Here is a 21,865-nt window from a genome sequence, read left to right as displayed (position 1 = left end):
TAGGCACTTAAAACAAGTGATTTTGGTCACTCAAAAAAAAAAAAAAAAACCCAAGTAAATAGTCACAGTAGATCGGCACTTTTAGGATATGAATAGCAAGTAGTTTCAACAACTACACTTAATGAAATGCATTTTGATATTTAACAAATGTGGCTATTGAAAAAAGAAAAAACATAAATATTGATTAGCAGTGTAGAGTTTAATTTTTAACTGGATCAGCTTACGTTTAACAATTATTTATTTTTTTCCTTTCTAACAGAAGGGGGCTGATGAAGAATGAAAATATAAGATGGATCTCTCTAAACATTGATTGCTGTGACAATCTCTTCTGTAGTTCTGTAGAATAAACCAAAAATGAAAATGAATACCTCATCTTCTTTTGTCTTTTTTTAACAATGTAGACATTGCATTATCCCAACGTGATCCTGAACACAACAGTAAATCAGTTGCCTGAATGTACTCTATGTGCCACAGACTAGTCTAGTTTAAGATCTAATTCAAACTAAACTCAAAAAAAAATGTACTTGTCATTTGAAGTAGGGTCAACCATACAAAGAAACAAGGTGTTTATACTGTATACTGTATGGAATAATTTTTCTCCCCCCAATTTTGTCACTAACAAAACACAATAATAAATAATTTAATGAGAAGGCTTATATTAACCTAGATCTATATATTTCTAATATATTTTTTGCTATTTTATCAAAAAGTTTTCACAGGTAAATCAACAACAATTACAATTTTAACAATATTTCAAGTGTAATCTTTCTTTGTAAAAGGCATAAAGTTTATCATACTGATTTCAAAGTTAAGGATTAATTTGTTTGAATATACATTGGAACGTCCTAAGACGACGTAAAGTGCATGAATCTGATTAAACTTGAAACGTTTTATCAAGCAGATGTGGGTGTTAGGGGTGGGTGAAAAAATCGATTCTTCGATGCATCGCGATGCGGACGTGGACGATTCTGAATCGATTCACAAATGTCAAAAAAATCGATTTTCTAAAAAATATAATTTTTTTTTTTCTAATAACGTAATATTGACGGAACGCAAAAGGCGGAACTATAAGCGGACGTGCAGTGCGCGGACAGTCTGTGGCGTGCACATAACAGAGACGCGCACATAACAGAGTCGCGCACATACATAACAGACTCATGATGGCTGAGCGCCAAATTCGAACGGCACCTTCTTCGTTAAAAGCTAACGTATGTAAAATTGGCAATTTCATTGTTACCTATTTAGTATTTTTGTATGAGAGCTGCTTTCTGTATTGTTTAGTTTTCACATCAGTACACTGTGTAAACCGATCTGTTATACGTACGTTATACTGCAATATGTGCAATTTCAGTCACAAAAAGTTCCATTTTGACTGTGCTCTCTGCAGATGTTCATTCACTTTTTTTGTATAAGCTGTTTTTGATTGTAGTATACAGCAAACATTTCAAGTCATAACTCTTTATTTAGTTGTGTATAAGAGTGGCTTTGTATGTTACTAATTGAAGCTACAGTAAGTTGTTCAAAAATGTTCATTTTGTCTTCTTAATGATTAAATTGGACAATTCTCTTCTAGAAAGACAAGGTGTTCAGGTGGAGAAAAAACTTTTTCTTTACCTTGACATGTTTCGACTGCAACCTGCAGTCTTCCTCCACCTGAACACCTTGTCTTTCTAGAAGAAAATTGTCCAATTTCTACAGTATGTTGGTTCTGATCTACTTCCTAAAGGAAATAAGCCTTTCATTTATTTGTTATTGTTTAGTTCAACTTGATGAGTCACAACACAATGTGATGTATTCATTTCTGTGTTCTACAGAACATAAGCTACATACAAATAATTCTGAAGTTATAACTACACGACACAGAAAGTGCTTTGAGTTGTTGTTACTCAATAAAAGAGTTAAGTAATTCTGCAGCTGACTTTTTTTAATACTGCAATCACTTTGTAGTGTATATCGTTTACTGTTGTGAAATGGAAAATCAATAATCGCTACTCGAGAATCGTTAATAATCGAAAATCGACTGTAATCGAATCGGGACTTCAATAATCGTAATCGAATCGAATCGGGAAATCAGACAGATTAACCACCCCAGTTGACAGGTTGACAGTATATGTTGACAGGTTTACATGGGTCACCTCTAGGGGTGGAACGGATCTAAGTTGATCCGTGATCCATACGGATCAGGCCCCACGGTTCGGCACGCATGTGATTCGCGGATTAACTGCTAAATTTAACCATCATAGAGTGTAAGTTTATAATTTGGACATGTTTTTTCTTGCCAGTTTACACATTTAAACAATTTTAAACGAGGCGAAAATTGGGACTCGTGTGTTATCTGTGTGCACAGACACACACACCCAAAGTGCTTGCAGAGAGAGAGAGAGGGGCACATTTCAAACAGCCCTCGAACACCGAATTTATTCTTCTTTTGCATTTCCTTGCACTTGAACGACACATAAACACAAAATTATGTCTAAATACCCGTCTCTGCAAGTATTCTCTCGTTTATGTGATGAGTGAACAGTTGAGAAAGAAACGGATGTTTGTCAGGGTTTTTTTTGGTCCTTGCAGTCGGTCTTAAAGTGACAGCACACACCTAATATTCCTAGTGTTGTCTGTCATTAATATTAATAAAACAACAAAATACAGCTTTAACAAAGATGAAACTAGGCCCTATATTTAATTTCTACAGTGACAAATAGTATTTTACATTTAGGCTTAATTATTAATTTCTGTACCTGAATACTACTGTTAGACTTTGTAACTTTGTTATTTAGTATTCATCTCTGCTTGTAATTTTTGTATTTGTTCTTATTTATTACAAAATGATCCAAACCGTGAATTTTGTGATCCATTACACCACTAGACGCCTCAATTCATTTGCGTTTCAATATCACGCTCTCCGTAGGCGTGTTCACATTAGCAGATAATGAGCTGACATGAGAACGACTGACATCTCTTTTCATACAGATTACATAAACAGAGAATATTTGTTTTCGTGTTGAATTAGATAATTTTGTTTTGATTGTACGTGGAATACCTTTTACAGTTTCTTTTTTAATATTTCTTTTATCTGTATGACCATAAATGACAGAGTATTTAAAGTCAATTTTGCTACTATGTGAAGAAAATCCAGCAAAACGCACCGGCTGCTGTCACTACTAGCCGTTTGTCTGTTGTCTGTTAGCGTCACGTCACCTCAGCTAATCCCGCCTCTTTGCCCATTTCCGTTTATCCGGGAGTGACGTGCTGTCAAGATGGGGATGGCCGGCTCCGCCCACTTTGGGCTTCAAAAATGCTCTTCAGAAACACTACGGGTGACGTCACGCACACTACATCCATATTTTTTTACGGTCTATGGTTTTGACACAGCTCATCCTCAGGGAATAAAATGAAATTAAGGCATTATGATTTAAAGTGCACATGGATCTATTATAATGTCGTTAAAATGTGTTGATGCATTAAGTACCATGAACAACAATGTATCAATTTATGTAAATGCTTATGCTATATTTAAATATACTTTCATTGGTAACTCATGAAATATGAAATATTTGAAAAAATGTATATGCGGAAATTAACATTAACCAATATTAACAAATGCACTGAACCTTATTGTAAAGTGTTACTAATTACACCAACAGTAACAAATAAGAAAAGACTGTGTATGTGAGAGAGTATAACATGTAAAACTTTATGTTCAGTTATGAGTCATTTAGAATTTTTTTGTTAATGATGAACTAATCATTTACAAAACATGACTATATGTTTATTAATAATTAGTAAGTGATATGCTTACATTTTATGAATGTTTTAATTCTGCAATAAGTAATTTATAAATTATTAGTTAATGATAAACTAATCCAGGGTATTTTCCAGCATTGAAAACTTTTTGCCGGCTGGCTAAATTAATGTGTCCCACCAAAGCCTTATTTGATCAGTTATTGTGATTTATGAGTACAGATGCATCGATGTATTGGCCAATAATCAGTAATTAATCGCTGATTAAAGCAATTATTTTCACTATCGCCCATCATCCGTTTAAAAACAGCCAATGATCAGTGCCGATTATAGCCTGTCAATCAAAAGGGTGCGGAAAAAAGTTTCACAATGCAACTCATACTGTGTGTGAAGGAAAATCTCTCTTGAGTTGAATTAGGGCAAGTTAACGCGACAACAATGCTTGTTAAAAATAGCGAATTTAATGAATGCTTTATGCCTATAAATCACCCGTAGTTCAAGCCAGGGTTGTCAGTTCAAGCGCGATACTTTTCTTCCACTATTTTTTACAAATTATATATAGAAAAACATGCATGAATATCAGAAGGTATGTTGAAAGATACAGTACAACTTACTGAAATCCGTATCATGACTCATGTTATCACTCAATCTGCGTTTCAAGTGCAGAAAGATGTCAATAAAACGAACAAATGAACATTAATGTTGCATTAACCTCAGGAGAGTTAACCAGTGTTTACAGTTCATTAGTTAGCAATAAAAAACACTAGAGAAGAGCTTATTTACTGTTATATATGTATGTTTGAATAAATGTGCTATAAAGAGGGGTTCATGAAAACTACCTTATATGCAACCGAGTTGTATACAAACATTTCAGTTTTTATTTTAATGTAAATATTATATCTGGAAATAAATAGCAGTTGAATATCTCTGGTGTTAATTTTAACCTCTAATATTATAGTGTACCAAATGAAAGGGTTCCCTGTGTAGTTTGCAGCATTATTTGAGAGAGATTTTTTTTCCTTAAAGGGATACTTCACTGATTTTTCATATTAAACTATGTTATTCCCTTAACTAAGACGAGTTGATACATACCTCTCTCATCTCAGTGCGTGCACTCAATCACTCTGGCACGCGGCTACACTTTTATAGCACTTAGCTTAGCCTAGTTCATTCATTAGGATCCAGACAGAGATGAAGCTAGAAGCGACCAAGAGTCGAAGTGCTCCAGAGTCCCAAGTGCTATTCCGCCATATATTATAGCGATTGAGTGCACGCACTGAGACGAGAGAGGTATGCATCAACTCGTCTTAGTTAAGGGAATAACATAGTTTAATATGAAAAATCGGTGAAGTATCCCTTTAAGAAAAATCCAACTATCGGTATCGGCCTATATCATTCTGAATAATCGGCTATCAATATCGGCGGACAAATTTAGATTGATATTTGTCACTATTTATGAGTGATGCAGATGACTGCTGCACTTGTGACAAGGTGCAAGTTAATTGAGGGAGAGAACGAGCAGAGAGAGTGCCTCTCCCCCCTGTATACTCTCTCTGTCTTCAAACTAAGCAGTCTTTGCTCTCTCTCCCTCACACTCGCACATATTAATCTAAATCAACTGACACCGTGGTAAAAGGTCGAAAACGAATCCTTGTTTCACGTGGCACATTCAGAGAATTTTTTTTCTGAAATAACGATGGGTGTGAATAATGCTCAAGAAACATTGCCTTCTCTGACAAGCGTTCTGCATATGCAGCTGACATAAAACACAATGGTAACACTTTATAATAACTGCAAGCTATTAATCATTAGTTAAGCATTAGTAAACAGTTAATTCATCATTTATAAAGCATTAATATACATTAATAAGCCGTTTATAAATACAGTTATAAATGCTTTATTCTTGATTTAAAAGCATATCTATAATGTGTTTAACAATAGTATTTTCATACTTTATTAATGATCATTTTATCATTTCTAAATGAAGTATTGCATTATTTACACACCAGTTATTTAGGAGTTGTCAGTGGTTCATAAGATCACTTAGAAAGTGTGAGTAAATGATTAATAAACTGTTTAAATACATATTATTATTCAGACATATAGTAATAGTTACTTAGTGTGTTAATAAACGCTTTATTAACATGTATTTCTACTGTAATTCAGGGTTAATTCAGGTAGTTATAAAGCATTTAGTAGTGGTCAGTTAACTATGTTTGTGAGCTCATCTAAAGTGAGGACTAGTTATGCTTTGTAAAGCGTTTATAAAGGAGATTTAAAGGCTGTTAATATTTCTATGTTCTGTATCACTGTGTTGTGTTTGTTTCCTTTTTCTGTTTAGAAGAAAACTGAGTCTTTAAATCTCCTTTATAAATGATTCACAAAGCATAACTAGTCCTCACTTTAGATGAGCTCACACACACAGTGAACTGACCACTACTAAATGCTTTATAACTCCCTGAATCTACTACATTTACTTACACTTTCTAAGTGATCTTATTAATCAATGACAACACCTAGTTTGTAAATAATGTAACTGGTTTGTAAATAATGCAATACTTCATTTAGAAATGATAAATTGATCATTAATAAAGTATGAAAATACAATTATTAAACACATTATAGATATGCTAATAAACCAAGAATAAAGCATTTATAGCTGTATTTATAAACTGCTTATTATTTCTAGTAATGCTTTATAAATGATGAATTAACTGTTTAGTAATGCTTAACTGATTAATAGTGTGCAGTTATTATAAAGTGTTACCAACACAATTTCAATAAATGGGAAAAAAAACATTTCCTTGTTTTCTGTGTTGACTCAAATGTTTTGGGATATCCTTTTGGGACACACACGTGTCCTCGTCCGCTAATGTCCGATTCGTGACCTAATGACTTTTAACGCTTAATTTTAATGAATGGTTAAAACAACTGATTTGTCCAACACTGAACCCACGAGACATCACTGTCTGAATCAGAAAAAATATTTACTCAGAAAACCTCTGAAATGAGAACGTAAGTGTGCTTACCCAATTTAGCAAGAGTGGTTAGTAAGATTTAGCCTTAATAATCCACAGTAGAATATTACCTAAAAAACCATTTTGTTTAGACTGGAGTTGAAACCAGAACAAAGCACAAAGCAATTTGTTGTAAGATAGCTGCTAATTTTATTCAATTGTATATGGTAGAACATTTGACTATTAGTTAAAATAAACTTTTTAATGCTACTTTTCAATATACAGTATATATAAACATGAAAATAATTATCAAGTCTAGCAAAGAAGGATCTTAACTTACAAAGCTATGAAAGCCAGTGGAAAAATCACAGCTTTTTTGCAAAGAGGGCAAGAAACAATGACGTCAAATGAGAGTGACGGGTAATAAATATAGTGTCAGTCTTGGGCTCACAGATCATGTGGGTAATGTACTTTTTACTGTGTGTGTGGATGACCATGTCTGTCAGCCACCACTGAAGACCATTTTTGACCAAGGAAAAACCCTGTAATCATTTACAAAACATGACTATACCTTTATAAATGATTAATAAGTGTTATGCTAACGATTTACAAAATTCGTTATGCAAGTTCTCTTTTTTTTTTTTTGTAAATCATTAGTAGATGGTGAATAAGTTATTAGTTGATATACTATTAATCACTTAATGAAAAAAACATTAGTAGATGATCAGTATATAATTTATTGATGTATCTTGACGTTGTAAGCTGGTCTATGTTCAAAAGCACAAATATGTAAGATGCAAGCGGTGCCGGCCCTACCTAATAAGCGATATAAGTGTTTGCATAGGGCCATCGTGGCCACCAGGGGGCCCCATACCAGACGTTCAGACAGTAATGTGTGGTAATAATAATTTTGATAAAGTCTCTTGTGCCAGTCGTGTGCGTTGTTTGAAAATGAAGAGGCGGCGGCGACACTATCAATCTGGTGCAGAGAAGAGGAAAATAGGGTGGAAAAGTGAGCAAGATAAGGGTAAGTGATACATTTAAAAAAGATCTTGTTAAAATGGCGGTTTGCCGCATCGTTTTTAAATCACTATTCGTTGTAAAAGACTTGTATACATATTAACATAATTTGTAACAGGGAAAAAAAGACCTACAAATGATAGTTAACACATTTACAAGTGATGAACAGATACACTTTAGATTAGTGCATGCAGAAAGCTTTGTTTATGATTTATTCATGCATCTATAACAAGTGTTGAACACATCGTAGTTTGTACTGCAATGTAAGTGCTGACTAGGGAGGGTAGAGACAGCTGTCTTCTCTGACACACATGGAGTCTTTAACCCCTGTGCACCTGTATGTGAGCTTAGGTAAAACAGGTTCACATTATCGCTAGATCCCACACACTCCAACCAGAACACAAGTCTGTGCTGATGAGTGAAAGGATTTAACATAACCCACTGGAATCCTTTGACTATAAGTCATGCTTTTGAACACAGACCAGCTTACAACTTCACGATACAATAAATTATATACTAATGAATTACTAATGGTTTGTTTATCATTAACCATTGTTTATTGAGATAAAGATACTAAAACAATTTGGTAACACTTTATAATAAGTATACAGTAATAACATACTTACAAATGATTAAACTATAGTTTAGTCATAGTTTATATATTTTAGTCTCTACATGGTTAATATATTAATAGGCTATGTACAGATAGTGACTTCTCTATTCATTGTCACTGTAATTAACACAATTATTATTGTTTAATTAGCTCGTAGTAAAGGAATTGTTAATTGGTAATTAAGAGTAAATAGTTCTCACTTTGGATTAGGTCATGAAAAATGGGAAAATGGCATTAATTAAGTGCTTTAAACTAACCTTTATTTAACAATAATGGCATTCATTATGCCATTAAATGTTTACAAATACATTAAATACAAACACACAATGGCATATGTGGTATATACATATACATATATATATATATATATATATATATATATATATATATATATATATATATACACACATACATATAAGTATGAATAAATTATAAACTAATAGTTTGCAAATTATTTGTAAGTACTTTATCGCTGAATACTTGTTATAAAATTTTTACCAAATTGTTTTAGTATCATCTTAATAAAAATGGTTAATCATGAACAAATGATGAACAAACAATCAGTAAATCCTCAGTATATAATTTATTGATGTATCATGAAGTTATAAGCTGGTCTGTTCAAAATTAACCATATACTAATGATCTGTTTGATTATTTCATGATTTACAATTTTTTAAGATAACTTACAACACATTTGTAAATTGTTGTACGTATTAATTGTCACGTATTAATCATTTATGAATGTATAGTCATGTTTTGTAAATGATTAGTTCATTAACTAATTGTGACTTCATTTAGATAACATCCGAATACATCAGTGTAAAATAAATTCAGTACAGTTACTATAATGATAAAGATTTTGATTGTACTTTAAAAACATACTTTACATTTTAAATAACTTTTCCATATTACGGCAATATCTTTCACATTACAGAAAGCAACTAGGAATTTAAACATTTAAAGGCTACAATTTCTTAATGCAAACATTATTCTTTTTTGGTGTGAAGTATGATCCAGTCATTTCACCCTTGGTGAATGCAGATATTTTGTAATGATTCATTTATGTAAATTTACTACTTCAATGGTTCTCACATATTATCAACATGTGGTTGTTTTTACTTTATTAAACAGTTTCATTCCGTATTTATGAAATATGATCCTTAAAACATTTTCCTGTCAATTATAACACTGAGCAACTAAAAATCTAAAAGAAAAAGCATTGCTTTGCATTACCTTCATCTGTGCTTCAGAGATGAGTTGGATCTTCTCCAGCAGGGAGCACAGTGTTTGTGTGTGGCTGAGGCAGAATAACCAGGGTCAAGAGAGTAAGGAAAAAAAGAAACATTTGTAGATCAGAGGTCAAAAGTCATGCTAATTTGCCTAATTGTGAAGAACAATAACATAGAGATAGATAGATAGATAGATAGATAGATAGATAGATAGATAGATAGATAGATAGATAGATTCATATTAATATTAATACCTGTTTTCTCTGATTCTCTGTCTCCATGATCCAGCTGGCTCGAACAAGGGATAACGAACAAATGACAAGCAACTCAATCAAAGGAGCAAAAGCATCATGTGACATCCATTGGACACTTGTCCAAGTAAATCAAACAGGCCCCCCTTAGTCTCCATTAATAGCCTGCTCAGTGGTCATGAAGTACAATGGGTCAAGCTATTGACCCTTTGGTGAGCTGAGACGACAAAGGGCCTAAACAGCTGAGAATGAACCGCCTCCGTCTCAGGGAAGAGTGTGGATAGGAATGTTCCACCTCGTCATAGCAAGAGATGGACCTGGCAGCTAAAGGAAAAGAGACAGGATGTGAAGGTTCTCCAGATCTCCTGTTAATCCAGTGTAAAGGACTTAATTAGGCACTCGTGCAAACCACTAAAATCCTGTAAGCAACATGCCACAAATAATTTCACTTTTTTTTTTAAACTCAAAACCTTGAAAAAACATCTGCTTGACCCAACACTGAGATGCTAACCAGAAATAATCACTGACCCCCTCCCAAGGTCCTAGTAATGAATGGGTCCAACTGGCTTTATGATGTTAAGACCTTCAAGACCTGTTAATAAGAAAAACAAACAGTCGGGATAACCTTATACATCCCTAAATATTGGTATACAAATATGTATTGATTATTATGATATATTGTAGGACGTTATCTGATTTATACGCAAAGATGTTTGCCACATTTTGATACACAAGTTGGAAACAGCAGTTTATGCAGGTTAAGAACATTTACTTTTAGGTGCATGACATAAAACCAAAATCGAAAATATGGCTTAGTGCAATTATCAAATCACAAATGCTGTGATTTAATTGTTCTCACACACAAGCAGCTGATTATCCACCAGTGTTTGTATTTGTGTTAGCGTTGTAATTATAAAATTGTAATATTAAAAAAAAGATTATTTTTATATTCTTTATTTTTATTTCACAGAGAAATGTTACAATAGATATTTTGTTTTTGTTCAGTAATTTTTACATTTTTATTTAGTAATAATTATTATTATTATTACTTTATAGCCATACTGATATACAATCACAAAATTTTGCCTACAGGTCTACAAACAAGCACAGCAAACCTTTTATTTTTATTTTTTTATCGTATTTTAAATCACAATTTTTATCAGAAAAATCGCAATTAGATTTTTTTCCCTAAATCGTGCCGCCTTATTTAATCTTATTTATTTTTGCTTTACTTTAGTTTCACTTGTTAATGATTAAATCTTTGTATTATGTCTGCCACGTTTATATAATTTATAATTAGTAGGTTTGCAAGTCAGGAAACCTTGTGGATAATAAAATAAAATAAAAGGTTTAAAACAATACTATGCTGTGACCTTCAAAGCCTAGCGTGACAATTGGGTCAAGTGAACACCATAGAAGGATGCTATGAATGTGATATTTTAGGATCCTGACAACTGACTAAAACAACAGGAGTGTATATAATTCATAAGAATGCATGTTCTAACATCATTAGATACTGATGATGTTGAAAGGATCACATGTTGATCTTAATCCTTATATTAAAAGATCCCAAGGTTCCTAATAAAAGATGCAGCACTTGCAAAACTTCACACCACACCATTTGCAGCACTGAGAACAGCTGCTGGAGCCTCTCACACCGCCGAGGCCCACGCATACAGCTGTCCTCAGCAGTGACTGTAAAGAAGCTGAGAAAAATGCAGTATGGTTATCTTTGTACTCAAGGATAGAGGAAAAACAATGGGATGTCATCAAGAAGAGCAAGAGGTTGAGGTCCTTCAGTACAGACCGTGACAATCGAGCAGATCTCCACGACCTTGCCTCCAAAAGAAGACCAGCTGTTGACTGTCTATCACCTCAATCTATAGACAGACCTGAATTATTTGTCACATCTTCTTTTATGCCTCCAGCTAATATGACTGTCTAAAGCAATGACATATTAAAACGTCTACAATGTGTGCAAAAGTTAAACGTGATATCTCACAAAAAGTGTGCAGCCGTTACTTTGACAAAAGGTTGGTTTGTCTTGAGCTGACAGAGGTACTTTAGATAAATGGAATTGATTAACGTCTTATATAAGAGAATAAAGTCCCTAAGTAGTAACTGAACAAACTTTAAAATCTGTGTCAATGCATTAAGCTTTAATATTAATTGGATGCATTGCATGTCAGCTCTTTGCAAAGCTTGTCTTTCTGAGATAGAGAGAAAAAAAAACAATGGTGAGGCTGGGCAAGACAAAAAGAATTCTTGTAGCATACAATGACAGATTCACGTTTCTCAGAACTCAATGAGGAAGGGATCCAAAATAGCCAACTGTTGTTCTTGTTGACCTGAGACAACGTTGTAAAAGGAGTTCCAGATTAGGATGGTGTTGAAGAATCTTTTAGGCAACATGGGTGTTATTTTGTCCTTCCTCCCAGAAGCCTATTGTTACATCACACCATATATGTCAACTGCGTAGGACATCCTGTGCCATCCAATCATTTGAAGGTTTATTTAGCGGGACAAGGGTGGGGCATCCACGACAAACCACCATTTTGGGATCAGTGACTCCCTTTAAAAAGGTAGCATCAACTCTGGAGTGACACAACACACAGGACATCCCAAGGTAAGAACCAAAGAACCTCCAAACAAAAAGACCAAGGAAGATCTCCTGGACCTCACAAACACTTCTTCCAAAGCTGAAACAATAAGATAATTCCATTACTAGTTTAGGTGTAGGGATTTTTTTCTGATCAGTAACCAGCAAAATCACATCAGTGATTTCAAACACTAATGACTCTTTTGTTTTGTCCTTAGCCTAACACCAGCTCTGCAGTTTTAGGGTACAGAGTTTGGACAAACACAAGGTGAGAAGTTTTGCATCTACCTGAAAAATATGTCTACAGTACTGAAATGCATTTGATTATCATTTCTGTAACTGGGATGCCGATTGCATGTTGTGACACTTGTTGTGAGTGCTACAAATGCAGTTTTTGTCAAAGAAGGACATTATATTTATGAGGCTGTATACATCTAGATTTCAAAATGGGTGACGCCGTAATGGCAGAGTTCGGGTCAGCTGCTTCGTTCTTACGAAAGTCAGACAAGGAGCGTCTGGAGGCCCAAACTCGCCCCTTCGACATGAAGAAAGAATGCTTTGTGCCTGACCCTGAGGTTGAGTACGTCAAAGCCTCCATCACCAGTAGAGACGGTGACAAAGTCACTGTTGACACTGAATTTGGAAAGGTAAGGGTGCCTTGGTTATCAGTTAGCTTTTCTAAGGCCAGCAACACTTCAGAAAAAGCTGAAAAATATGTAATACAATTTATATAAAAGTGGCAACGTGGAACACAAAAATATTTAAGTTTTGCGGCAAAAACCCCCAAAGGTTTAGGATATTATCAATCATATAAAGCTATTAAAACCATTAATTCATTTTCTCTATTCAACAGACAGTGACTGTGAAGGACACTGATGTTCACCCCCAGAACCCCCCGAAGTACGATAAAATTGAGGATATGGCGATGTTCACCTTCCTGCACGAGCCCGCTGTGCTGTTTAACCTCAAAGAGCGTTACGCAGCCTGGATGATCTATGTGAGTGATGAACATTGAGTATTAATGAATTTACTGACAGTAAATACGTGTGTAACTGTACTGAACCTATCGTTCTGTCACATTACAGACCTATTCAGGGCTGTTCTGTGTCACTGTCAACCCATACAAGTGGCTGCCAGTGTACGATGCCTCTGTGGTCAAAGCCTACAGAGGCAAGAAAAGGACTGAAGCTCCTCCTCACATCTTCTCCATCTCTGATAATGCATATCAGTACATGCTTTCAGGTCAGAACTGTATTTCACATCTAATCAACTAAACAAAATAAACTAAATAATATTATTATACATAAAAAATTTTTCTTTGTGAATTTCACCCAACAGACAGAGAGAACCAGTCTGTCCTGATCACGTAAGTCATTTCAGTCTAATTTATGTAAGATTAAATTGGCTTAACGTGTTTAAATGATGAAAATGTCTATCCTTTAAACCCACAGTGGAGAATCCGGTGCTGGAAAGACTGTGAACACCAAGAGAGTAATCCAGTATTTTGCCAGCATTGCTGCTGTAACTGGGAAAAAGGATGCAGCTTCTGAGAAAAAGGTGAATATAGCCACAAAACTACCCGTACTGAAATATCTGTAACTACCTGTACTAAAATATGAATATAAATTGTTTTCATATTTATTTGTGTATAAAAAAATAAATCACAAAACAAAATATATTGTAGTTTGCATTGTAATGTAATTGTTGTTTATAGGGTACCCTGGAGGATCAAATCATCCAAGCCAATCCTGCCCTGGAGGCCTTTGGCAATGCCAAGACCATCAGGAATGACAATTCCTCCCGATTCGTAAGTAACCCCTTTATAATGAATAATGTATTGTGTACAAATAGAGTATACTGACTTTAATTAACATTAATCAATATCTGATTTTAATCTTCTAACTAAACAGGGTAAATTCATCCGAATTCACTTTGGTGTGAGTGGAAAATTGTCTTCCGCAGATATTGAGACTTGTGAGTATGCTTTATTTTATTCCGACTATGATTGAACAACTATAATACATACATATACATTCAACACAGCAATCATTTTATGAATGTTTCATGATTTAGATCTGCTGGAGAAGTCTCGTGTCACTTATCAGCTCAAGGCTGAGAGAGACTACCACATCTTCTATCAGATTCTGTCTCAGAAGAAACCAGAACTGCTGGGTAAGTTTTGATGTGGAATTAGATTTTAAATGCATACCAAATGTGTCTGTCTACATACCGTATCTAACTGTGATGCCCACTCATTACAGAGATGCTGCTCATCACAAACAACCCCTATGACTACTCTTACATCTCCCAAGGAGAAACACAAGTGGCATCTATTGATGATGCTGAAGAGCTGATTGCCACTGATGTAAGTGACTTATTCCTATATACAAAACAAAATATACAGAAATTAGAACCGCTGGAAAGTACCACAAAATGTATAAGAAAAAGTAGACTCATCTTTTTGCTTTGTCATGCTATTTTTAAACTACAGGACGCCTTCGATGTCCTGGGCTTCACTCCAGATGAAAAGTCTGGCATCTACAAGCTGACTGGTGCCGTCATGCACTACGGCAACATGAAGTTCAAGCAGAAGCAAAGAGAGGAACAGGCCGAGGCTGATGGGACTGAAGGCAAGTAATATTAATCATTACCACACTACCACTGGTGACTTTTTAATAAGTGCTTCTAAATTTAAAACAAACCTTTTTTTCTTCACAAGATGCTGACAAAGTTGCATATCTGATGGGCCTGAACTCTGCTGATCTCATCAAGGGTTTGTGCCACCCAAGAGTCAAAGTTGGAAATGAGTGGGTCACCAAGGGACAGAGTGTCCAGCAGGTGAAGAAACTTCACATCATGAAAAAATCTATAGCTTTGCAATCATGTTACAGAATTATGAAATACAATATTATGAATCCCTTTTTTAATGTATGTTCACTCTTTTCAGGTGTACTACTCTATTGGTGCTCTGGCAAAGTCAGTGTACGAGAAGATGTTCCTTTGGATGGTTGTGAGAATCAACCAATCCCTGGACACCAAACAGCCTCGCCAGTACTTCATTGGTGTGCTGGACATTGCTGGATTTGAGATCTTTGATGTAAGCTGAAATTATTATTCATGAACAAATCCAAGAAGCAGTGCAACCTGTTTGACCACTGTGATTATATAATATATTCCACCTGCAGTTCAACACCTTTGAGCAGCTGTGCATCAACTTCACTAATGAGAAGTTGCAACAGTTCTTCAACCACCACATGTTTGTGCTGGAGCAAGAGGAATACAAGAAGGAGGGCATTGAGTGGGAGTTTATTGACTTTGGCATGGACTTGGCAGCATGCATTGAGCTTATTGAGAAGGTAAGTTTATGTGCAAAAATATTATAAACATTATTATGTGTACTTCCTTTTAAATACTGCTGCATTTTTGTGTGTTCTCTGTGTGTTTTGTGTATTCTGTTTTTCATATTATTTACACTATATTTTGTTCTCTGCAGCCCATGGGTATCATGTCCATCCTTGAAGAGGAGTGCATGTTCCCAAAAGCCAGTGATGCAACATTTAAAGCTAAGCTTTATGACAACCATTTGGGGAAAAATCCTTCTTTCCAGAAGCCTAGGATAGTCAAGGGTAGACCAGAGGCCCATTTTGCCCTCGGTCACTATGCTGGCGTTGTTGACTACAATATTTCAAACTGGCTGGTGAAGAACAAGGACCCTCTCAATGAGACTGTGGTCGGACTTTTCCAAAAGTCTACCGTGAAGCTGTTGTCTGTTCTGTTTGCTGGATATTCTGGGGCTGACTCAAGTGTGTACTGATCTTCAGTATAGATTATTCAGTATATATACTGTATTTTGTTTTGGGTGTGAACTATGATGTGTCAGAATGATATAAGCTTCTTTTACATTTCCTATTGGTTTTAGCCCAAGACTCCAAGGGAGGTAAAGGTGGAGGTAAAAAGAAGGGTTCTTCTTTCCAAACTGTGTCAGCCCTCCATAGGGTATGGAATATTACAACAAATTATCAAAACAAAAATAAATGTGTTCACTACAAAATTATACAAAATTGCTTACCTTACAAAGTTATGGTTTGTTTTTTGACCATAGGAGAACTTGAACAAGCTGATGACCAACTTGAGGTCAACTCACCCTCACTTTGTGCGCTGCCTCATCCCCAATGAGACTAAGACTCCTGGGGCAATGGAGAATCCTCTGGTCATGCACCAGCTGCGCTGTAACGGTGTGCTGGAGGGCATCAGGATCTGCAGAAAGGGATTCCCCAACAGGATCCTGTATGGGGATTTCAAACAACGGTTAGTATGAAACCAAATGGCTTTCATGTCTTACTCCAAGTTATTGCAAGTTGCATTATTTCAACTGTTTGCAAATTTAATCATTTGCTAGAAATAAAAATAAATACTTATTAATAATTGTTAATGTGTGTTTTTTGGAAGATACCGCATCCTAAATCCAGCTGCTATCCCTGAGGGACAGTTCATTGATAACAAGAAGGGTGCAGAAAAACTTCTGGGCTCTTTGGACATTGATCACACCCAATACAAGTTAGGACATACAAAGGTATTATTATATTAACATAATTTTTTTCCAAGGCTACTTTTCCATTGTCACCCTTTTTGACACAATATTCTTTACTATTCAGGTGTTTTTTAAGGCTGGTCTTCTGGGTACTCTTGAAGAGATGCGAGATGACCGTCTTGCACTTATTATAACAGGAATTCAGTCCAAGGCTCGTGGTTTTCTATCAAGAGTTGAGTTCCAGAAAATTGTGGAAAGAAGGTTAGATTTAAGCTCTTCAGTCTTTAACATATTCTCCAAGTTACATTTAAAATGCAAAACTGAATATTCTTATTTTTTATCTACAGAGATGCTCTGTTGGTGATACAGTGGAACGTACGTGCTTTCATGGGTGTCAAGAATTGGCCCTGGATGAAGCTCTACTTCAAGATCAAGCCTCTGCTGAAAAGTGCAGAGACTGAGAAAGAAATGGCCAACATGAAGGAAGAATTCACCAAGTTGAAGGAGGCTTATGCCAAATCTGAAGCCCGCAGAAAGGAGCTTGAGGAAAAGATGGTTTCTCTTCTCCAAGAGAAGAACGACCTGCAGCTTTCAGTGCAGTCTGTAAGTCCATATGAAATAAAAAAAGATTTTCACTTTTTTGACAAGTCAAAAAAACAAACAAAAAAAAAACGAATTATTCATAATTATTATTTTATTTTTTTACTTTGATAGGAGCAAGATAATCTAACAGATGCTGAGGAGAGATGTGAGGGTCTGATCAAGAGCAAGATCCAGCTTGAGGCCAAAGTCAAGGAGCTGACTGAGAGGCTGGAGGATGAAGAGGAGATGAATGCAGAGTTGGTTGCAAAGAAACGAAAGCTGGAGGATGAATGCTCTGAGCTCAAGAAGGACATTGATGATCTTGAGCTCACTCTGGCCAAAGTGGAGAAAGAAAAACATGCCACTGAAAACAAGGTTGGCTGTAATACCTCTTTATAGCTTTTTCAGCATTATACGTATATGGTGTGTTTGGAGTGTTTATTGATCTAATGGCCTTTTTGCTTAGGTTAAAAACCTCACTGAGGAAATGTCAGCATTGGATGAGATCATCGCTAAGCTGACTAAGGAGAAGAAAGCTCTTCAGGAGGCTCATCAGCAAACGCTGGATGACCTCCAGAGTGAGGAAGACAAAGTCAACACACTCACTAAAGCCAAAGCCAAGCTGGAGCAACAAGTGGATGATGTGAGTACAATAAAATCTCACTATAAATATACTGGCAAAATGTTACTTTATGTATAGATATGTGTGATATGTTTTGCTAAATAATGTAAATTAATTTTATTTTATATAACAAGCTTGAGGGATCCTTGGAGCAAGAAAAGAAACTGCGCATGGACCTTGAGAGGGCGAAGAGAAAGCTGGAGGGTGATTTAAAATTGACCCAGGAGAGCATTATGGACTTGGAAAATGATAAACAGCAAATGGAGGAGAAGCTGAAAAAGTAAGAACATGTCAAACATTTTATTCTGATAAAACAAAAACAATAAGATTTAATCTAATCAAACTTTGTGATATCACCTTAAAGGAAGGACTTTGAAGTTGGCCAGCTAAACAGCAAAATTGAGGATGAACAAGCTCTTGGTGCCCAGCTCCAGAAGAAACTGAAGGAACTGCAGGTATGTTTAAACCAAAGTTAAATCATGTAAAATAATAATTTAAATTTACTATGACTCATATTAGGCTTGCTGCAATTGTCGGTGTTACTGGTTTTACACAGTTTCAGCCACACACCGAAGTTTTGATTTTTTAGAGTACAAAAATCATTTAGTTCAGTTAGAGAATAGACACTACAATTAAAAACTGAATTTCCTCACCATCACATCCTTAATTCATATCAAAATCATCAATTTACTCCATTTCTAGGCTCGTATTGAAGAGCTTGAGGAAGAGCTGGAGGCTGAGAGAGCAGCTCGTGCTAAAGTTGAGAAACAGAGAGCTGATCTGTCCAGAGAACTGGAGGAGATCAGTGAGAGGTTGGAGGAGGCTGGTGGAGCCACTGCTGCCCAGATTGAGATGAACAAGAAACGTGAAGCTGAGTTCCAGAAACTGCGCAGAGACCTTGAAGAGTCCACTCTGCATCATGAGTCCACTGCGGCTACACTGAGGAAGAAACATGCAGACAGTGTGGCTGATCTGGGAGAGCAGATTGACAACCTCCAGAGAGTGAAGCAGAAGCTGGAGAAAGAGAAGAGTGAACTGAAGTTAGAGCTTGATGATGTGGTCTCCAACATGGAACAAGTTGTCAAGTCAAAGGTTTGTGGCCAAACAGAAATGTATATCACTAAGGATTATGTGAAACTACAATTTAAAATCAATATAATTTACTTAATCAATATATTTTTACATTAGAGCAACCTGGAGAAAATGTGCAGAACTCTGGAAGACCAGATGAGTGAGTACAGAACCAAGTCTGAGGAAGGTCAGCGCACTATCAATGATTTCACCATGCAAAAAGCCAAGCTGCAAACTGAGAATGGTGAGAACACAAAATATAGTAATTTTGACTGAATAATTTTTAGCTTTGAAATGAAGATTTGTCATAACTTCAACAAACATATTTTTCCTGGCATTTCAGGTGAACTCTCCAGACAGCTTGAGGAGAAAGACTCCCTGGTGTCTCAGTTGACCAGAGGCAAGCAGTCCTACACTCAGCAAATTGAAGACCTCAAGAGACAGCTTGAAGAAGAAATCAAGGTTTGTTTTGCGATCCATGTTTTTTTTAGAAGTTGCATATTTTTTTGTTAAACAGCAGGTCAACAGAAATCACGTCCAAGCAACTGACTATTTTTTTCTTTCAGGCTAAGAATGCCCTGGCCCATGCAGTTCAGTCTGCTCGTCATGATGCTGATCTGCTGAGAGAGCAATATGAGGAGGAGCAAGAAGCCAAGGCTGAGCTACAGCGTAGTATGTCCAAGGCAAACACTGAAGTGGCTCAGTGGAGAACCAAGTATGAAACTGATGCCATCCAGAGGACTGAGGAGCTGGAGGATGCTAAGTAAGAAGCAGGGAATATACTATTTTGTTTTCAGATGTTTGTTTACAAATTCCTCTTTGTGTTTTATTATTTCTAATCCATCATTAAAATCTCCTTGCTGACACAATTAGAAAGAAATTGGCTCAGCGTCTGCAAGATGCAGAAGAAGCTGTGGAAGCTGTTAATGCTAAATGCTCCTCTCTGGAGAAGACCAAGCACAGGCTGCAGAATGAGATTGAAGATCTCATGGTGGATGTGGAGAGATCCAATGCTGCTGCTGCTGCTCTGGACAAGAAGCAAAGAAACTTTGACAAGGTAATACACAGATTTAATATTTGAATATGTATAACTTTTGCCTTTTTTGATCATTTTATCAGTAATTAATTAAGCACCTTAATAATGCCTAATCAGGTTTTGGCTGAGTGGAAGCAGAAGTATGAGGAGTCTCAGACTGAACTAGAAAGCGCCCAGAAGGAGTCTAGATCTCTGAGCACTGAACTCTTCAAACTGAAGAATTCTTACGAAGAAGTCCTGGATCATCTTGAGACCATGAAGAGAGAGAACAAGAACCTTCAAGGTAACTAGATTTTGGTTACCTGCAGAGTTAACAGATGTTATATTCAGCATATTTTTCCTTGACAATTATTTTTCTGTTTAAAAGAGGAAATTTCTGACCTCACTGAGCAACTTGGAGAGTCAGGAAAAAGCATCCATGAGTTGGAGAAAATTAGGAAGCAGCTGGAGCAGGAAAAAACAGAAATCCAGACAGCCTTGGAAGAAGCTGAGGTAACCCTAAATAAGTATTTATTTGTTGTTCACATAAGGCTGATTTTTGACAAAAGACTTACAAAATTTCTTTCACATTAAAAGGGCTCCCTTGAACATGAGGAAGGAAAGATTTTGAGAGCTCAACTGGAGTTCAATCAAGTAAAGGCTGATATTGAACGTAAGCTGACAGAGAAAGATGAAGAGATGGAGCAGGCCAAGAGGAACCAGCAGAGAGTGGTGGATACCCTGCAAAGCTCACTGGAATCAGAGACTCGCAGCAGGAATGAAGCTCTCAGACTGAAGAAGAAGATGGAGGGAGACCTCAATGAGATGGAGATTCAGCTCAGTCAGGCTAACAGACAGGCATCAGAAGCCCAGAAGCAACTCAAGGGTCTTCATGGACATCTCAAAGTATGACGAATCTTCAAATCAAGATTTTATGATTCTTTGGTAAAATCCAACATAGTTCTTCAGTCTTTTCATGTAAAACTTGTACTTTACAGGATGCCCAACTGCAGCTGGATGACGCTCTCCGTGGCAATGATGATTTTAAAGAGAACATCGCCATTGTGGAGAGACGCAACAATCTGCTGCAGGCTGAACTGGATGAGCTGAGATCCATGGTGGAACAAACTGAGAGAGGAAGGAAACTGGCTGAGCAGGAACTGCTGGATGTCAGTGAGAGAGTTCAGCTCCTGCATTCTCAGGTAATACGTTTAAAATATTTACCCATGTGTTCAGTTTACTCAATTACCATTACTTTCACCCATGAACTTTGATCTTAAATGGTATAAACTATTTTGATACAGAACACCAGCCTGCTGAATCAGAAGAAGAAACTGGAGGGAGATAATACTCAGCTTCAGACTGAGGTAGAGGAGGCAGTGCAGGAGTGCAGGAATGCTGAGGAAAAAGCCAAGAAGGCCATCACTGATGCTGCCATGATGGCAGAGGAGCTGAAGAAGGAGCAGGACACCAGTGCTCATCTGGAGCGCATGAAGAAGAACATGGAGCAGACCATCAAGGACCTGCAGCACCGTCTGGATGAGGCTGAGCAGATCGCCATGAAGGGAGGCAAGAAGCAGGTCCAGAAACTGGAGGCCAGGGTAAGTTTCTGAAACTCAGTTCTTAATGCATTT

At 36.3% G+C, this 21,865-nt stretch overlaps 1 protein-coding gene and 1 long non-coding RNA gene across 4 annotated transcripts in view; one reads left to right on the top strand and one right to left on the bottom strand.

The window, feature by feature from the left end:
* LOC307153209 (myosin-7-like) overlaps positions 1-21,865 on the top strand; it is a 38,003-nt gene that overhangs the window by 15,342 nt on the left and 796 nt on the right. For 2 of the 3 annotated variants that reach the window (XM_079862462.1, XM_079862461.1), the window contains one exon: positions 260-365. In XM_079862462.1, coding sequence (XP_079718588.1) covers positions 260-280 — 21 coding nt within the window. In that variant the 3' untranslated portion in view covers positions 281-365. Of the gene's footprint in view, positions 1-259; positions 13,058-13,263; positions 13,408-13,495; positions 13,653-13,748; positions 13,777-13,861; positions 13,968-14,124; positions 14,218-14,320; positions 14,385-14,483; positions 14,583-14,671; positions 14,776-14,901; positions 15,041-15,129; positions 15,249-15,357; positions 15,508-15,595; positions 15,767-15,903; positions 16,214-16,329; positions 16,407-16,512; positions 16,719-16,859; positions 16,984-17,065; positions 17,203-17,288; positions 17,545-17,655; positions 17,899-17,989; positions 18,167-18,279; positions 18,426-18,509; positions 18,601-18,847; positions 19,238-19,333; positions 19,461-19,559; positions 19,679-19,782; positions 19,980-20,089; positions 20,274-20,369; positions 20,536-20,619; positions 20,745-20,828; positions 21,138-21,229; positions 21,434-21,535; positions 21,833-21,865 lie in introns of those variants that run through there. The other variant, XM_079862463.1, reaches the window with a different exon arrangement.
* LOC307153234 lies at positions 262-16,629 on the bottom strand. The gene is made up of 4 exons (XR_013820127.1): positions 16,555-16,629; positions 9,815-9,848; positions 9,565-9,628; positions 262-336 (listed from the first exon to the last, which is right to left on the bottom strand). It is a non-coding gene; the product is annotated as an uncharacterized lncRNA (long non-coding RNA).

The sequence above is a fragment of the Squalius cephalus genome (assembly GCF_949319135.1).
Source record: "Squalius cephalus genome assembly, chromosome: 25".
Classification (NCBI taxonomy): Eukaryota; Metazoa; Chordata; class Actinopteri; order Cypriniformes; family Leuciscidae; genus Squalius; species Squalius cephalus.
This window is presented reverse-complemented; position numbering and strand designations above follow the sequence as displayed.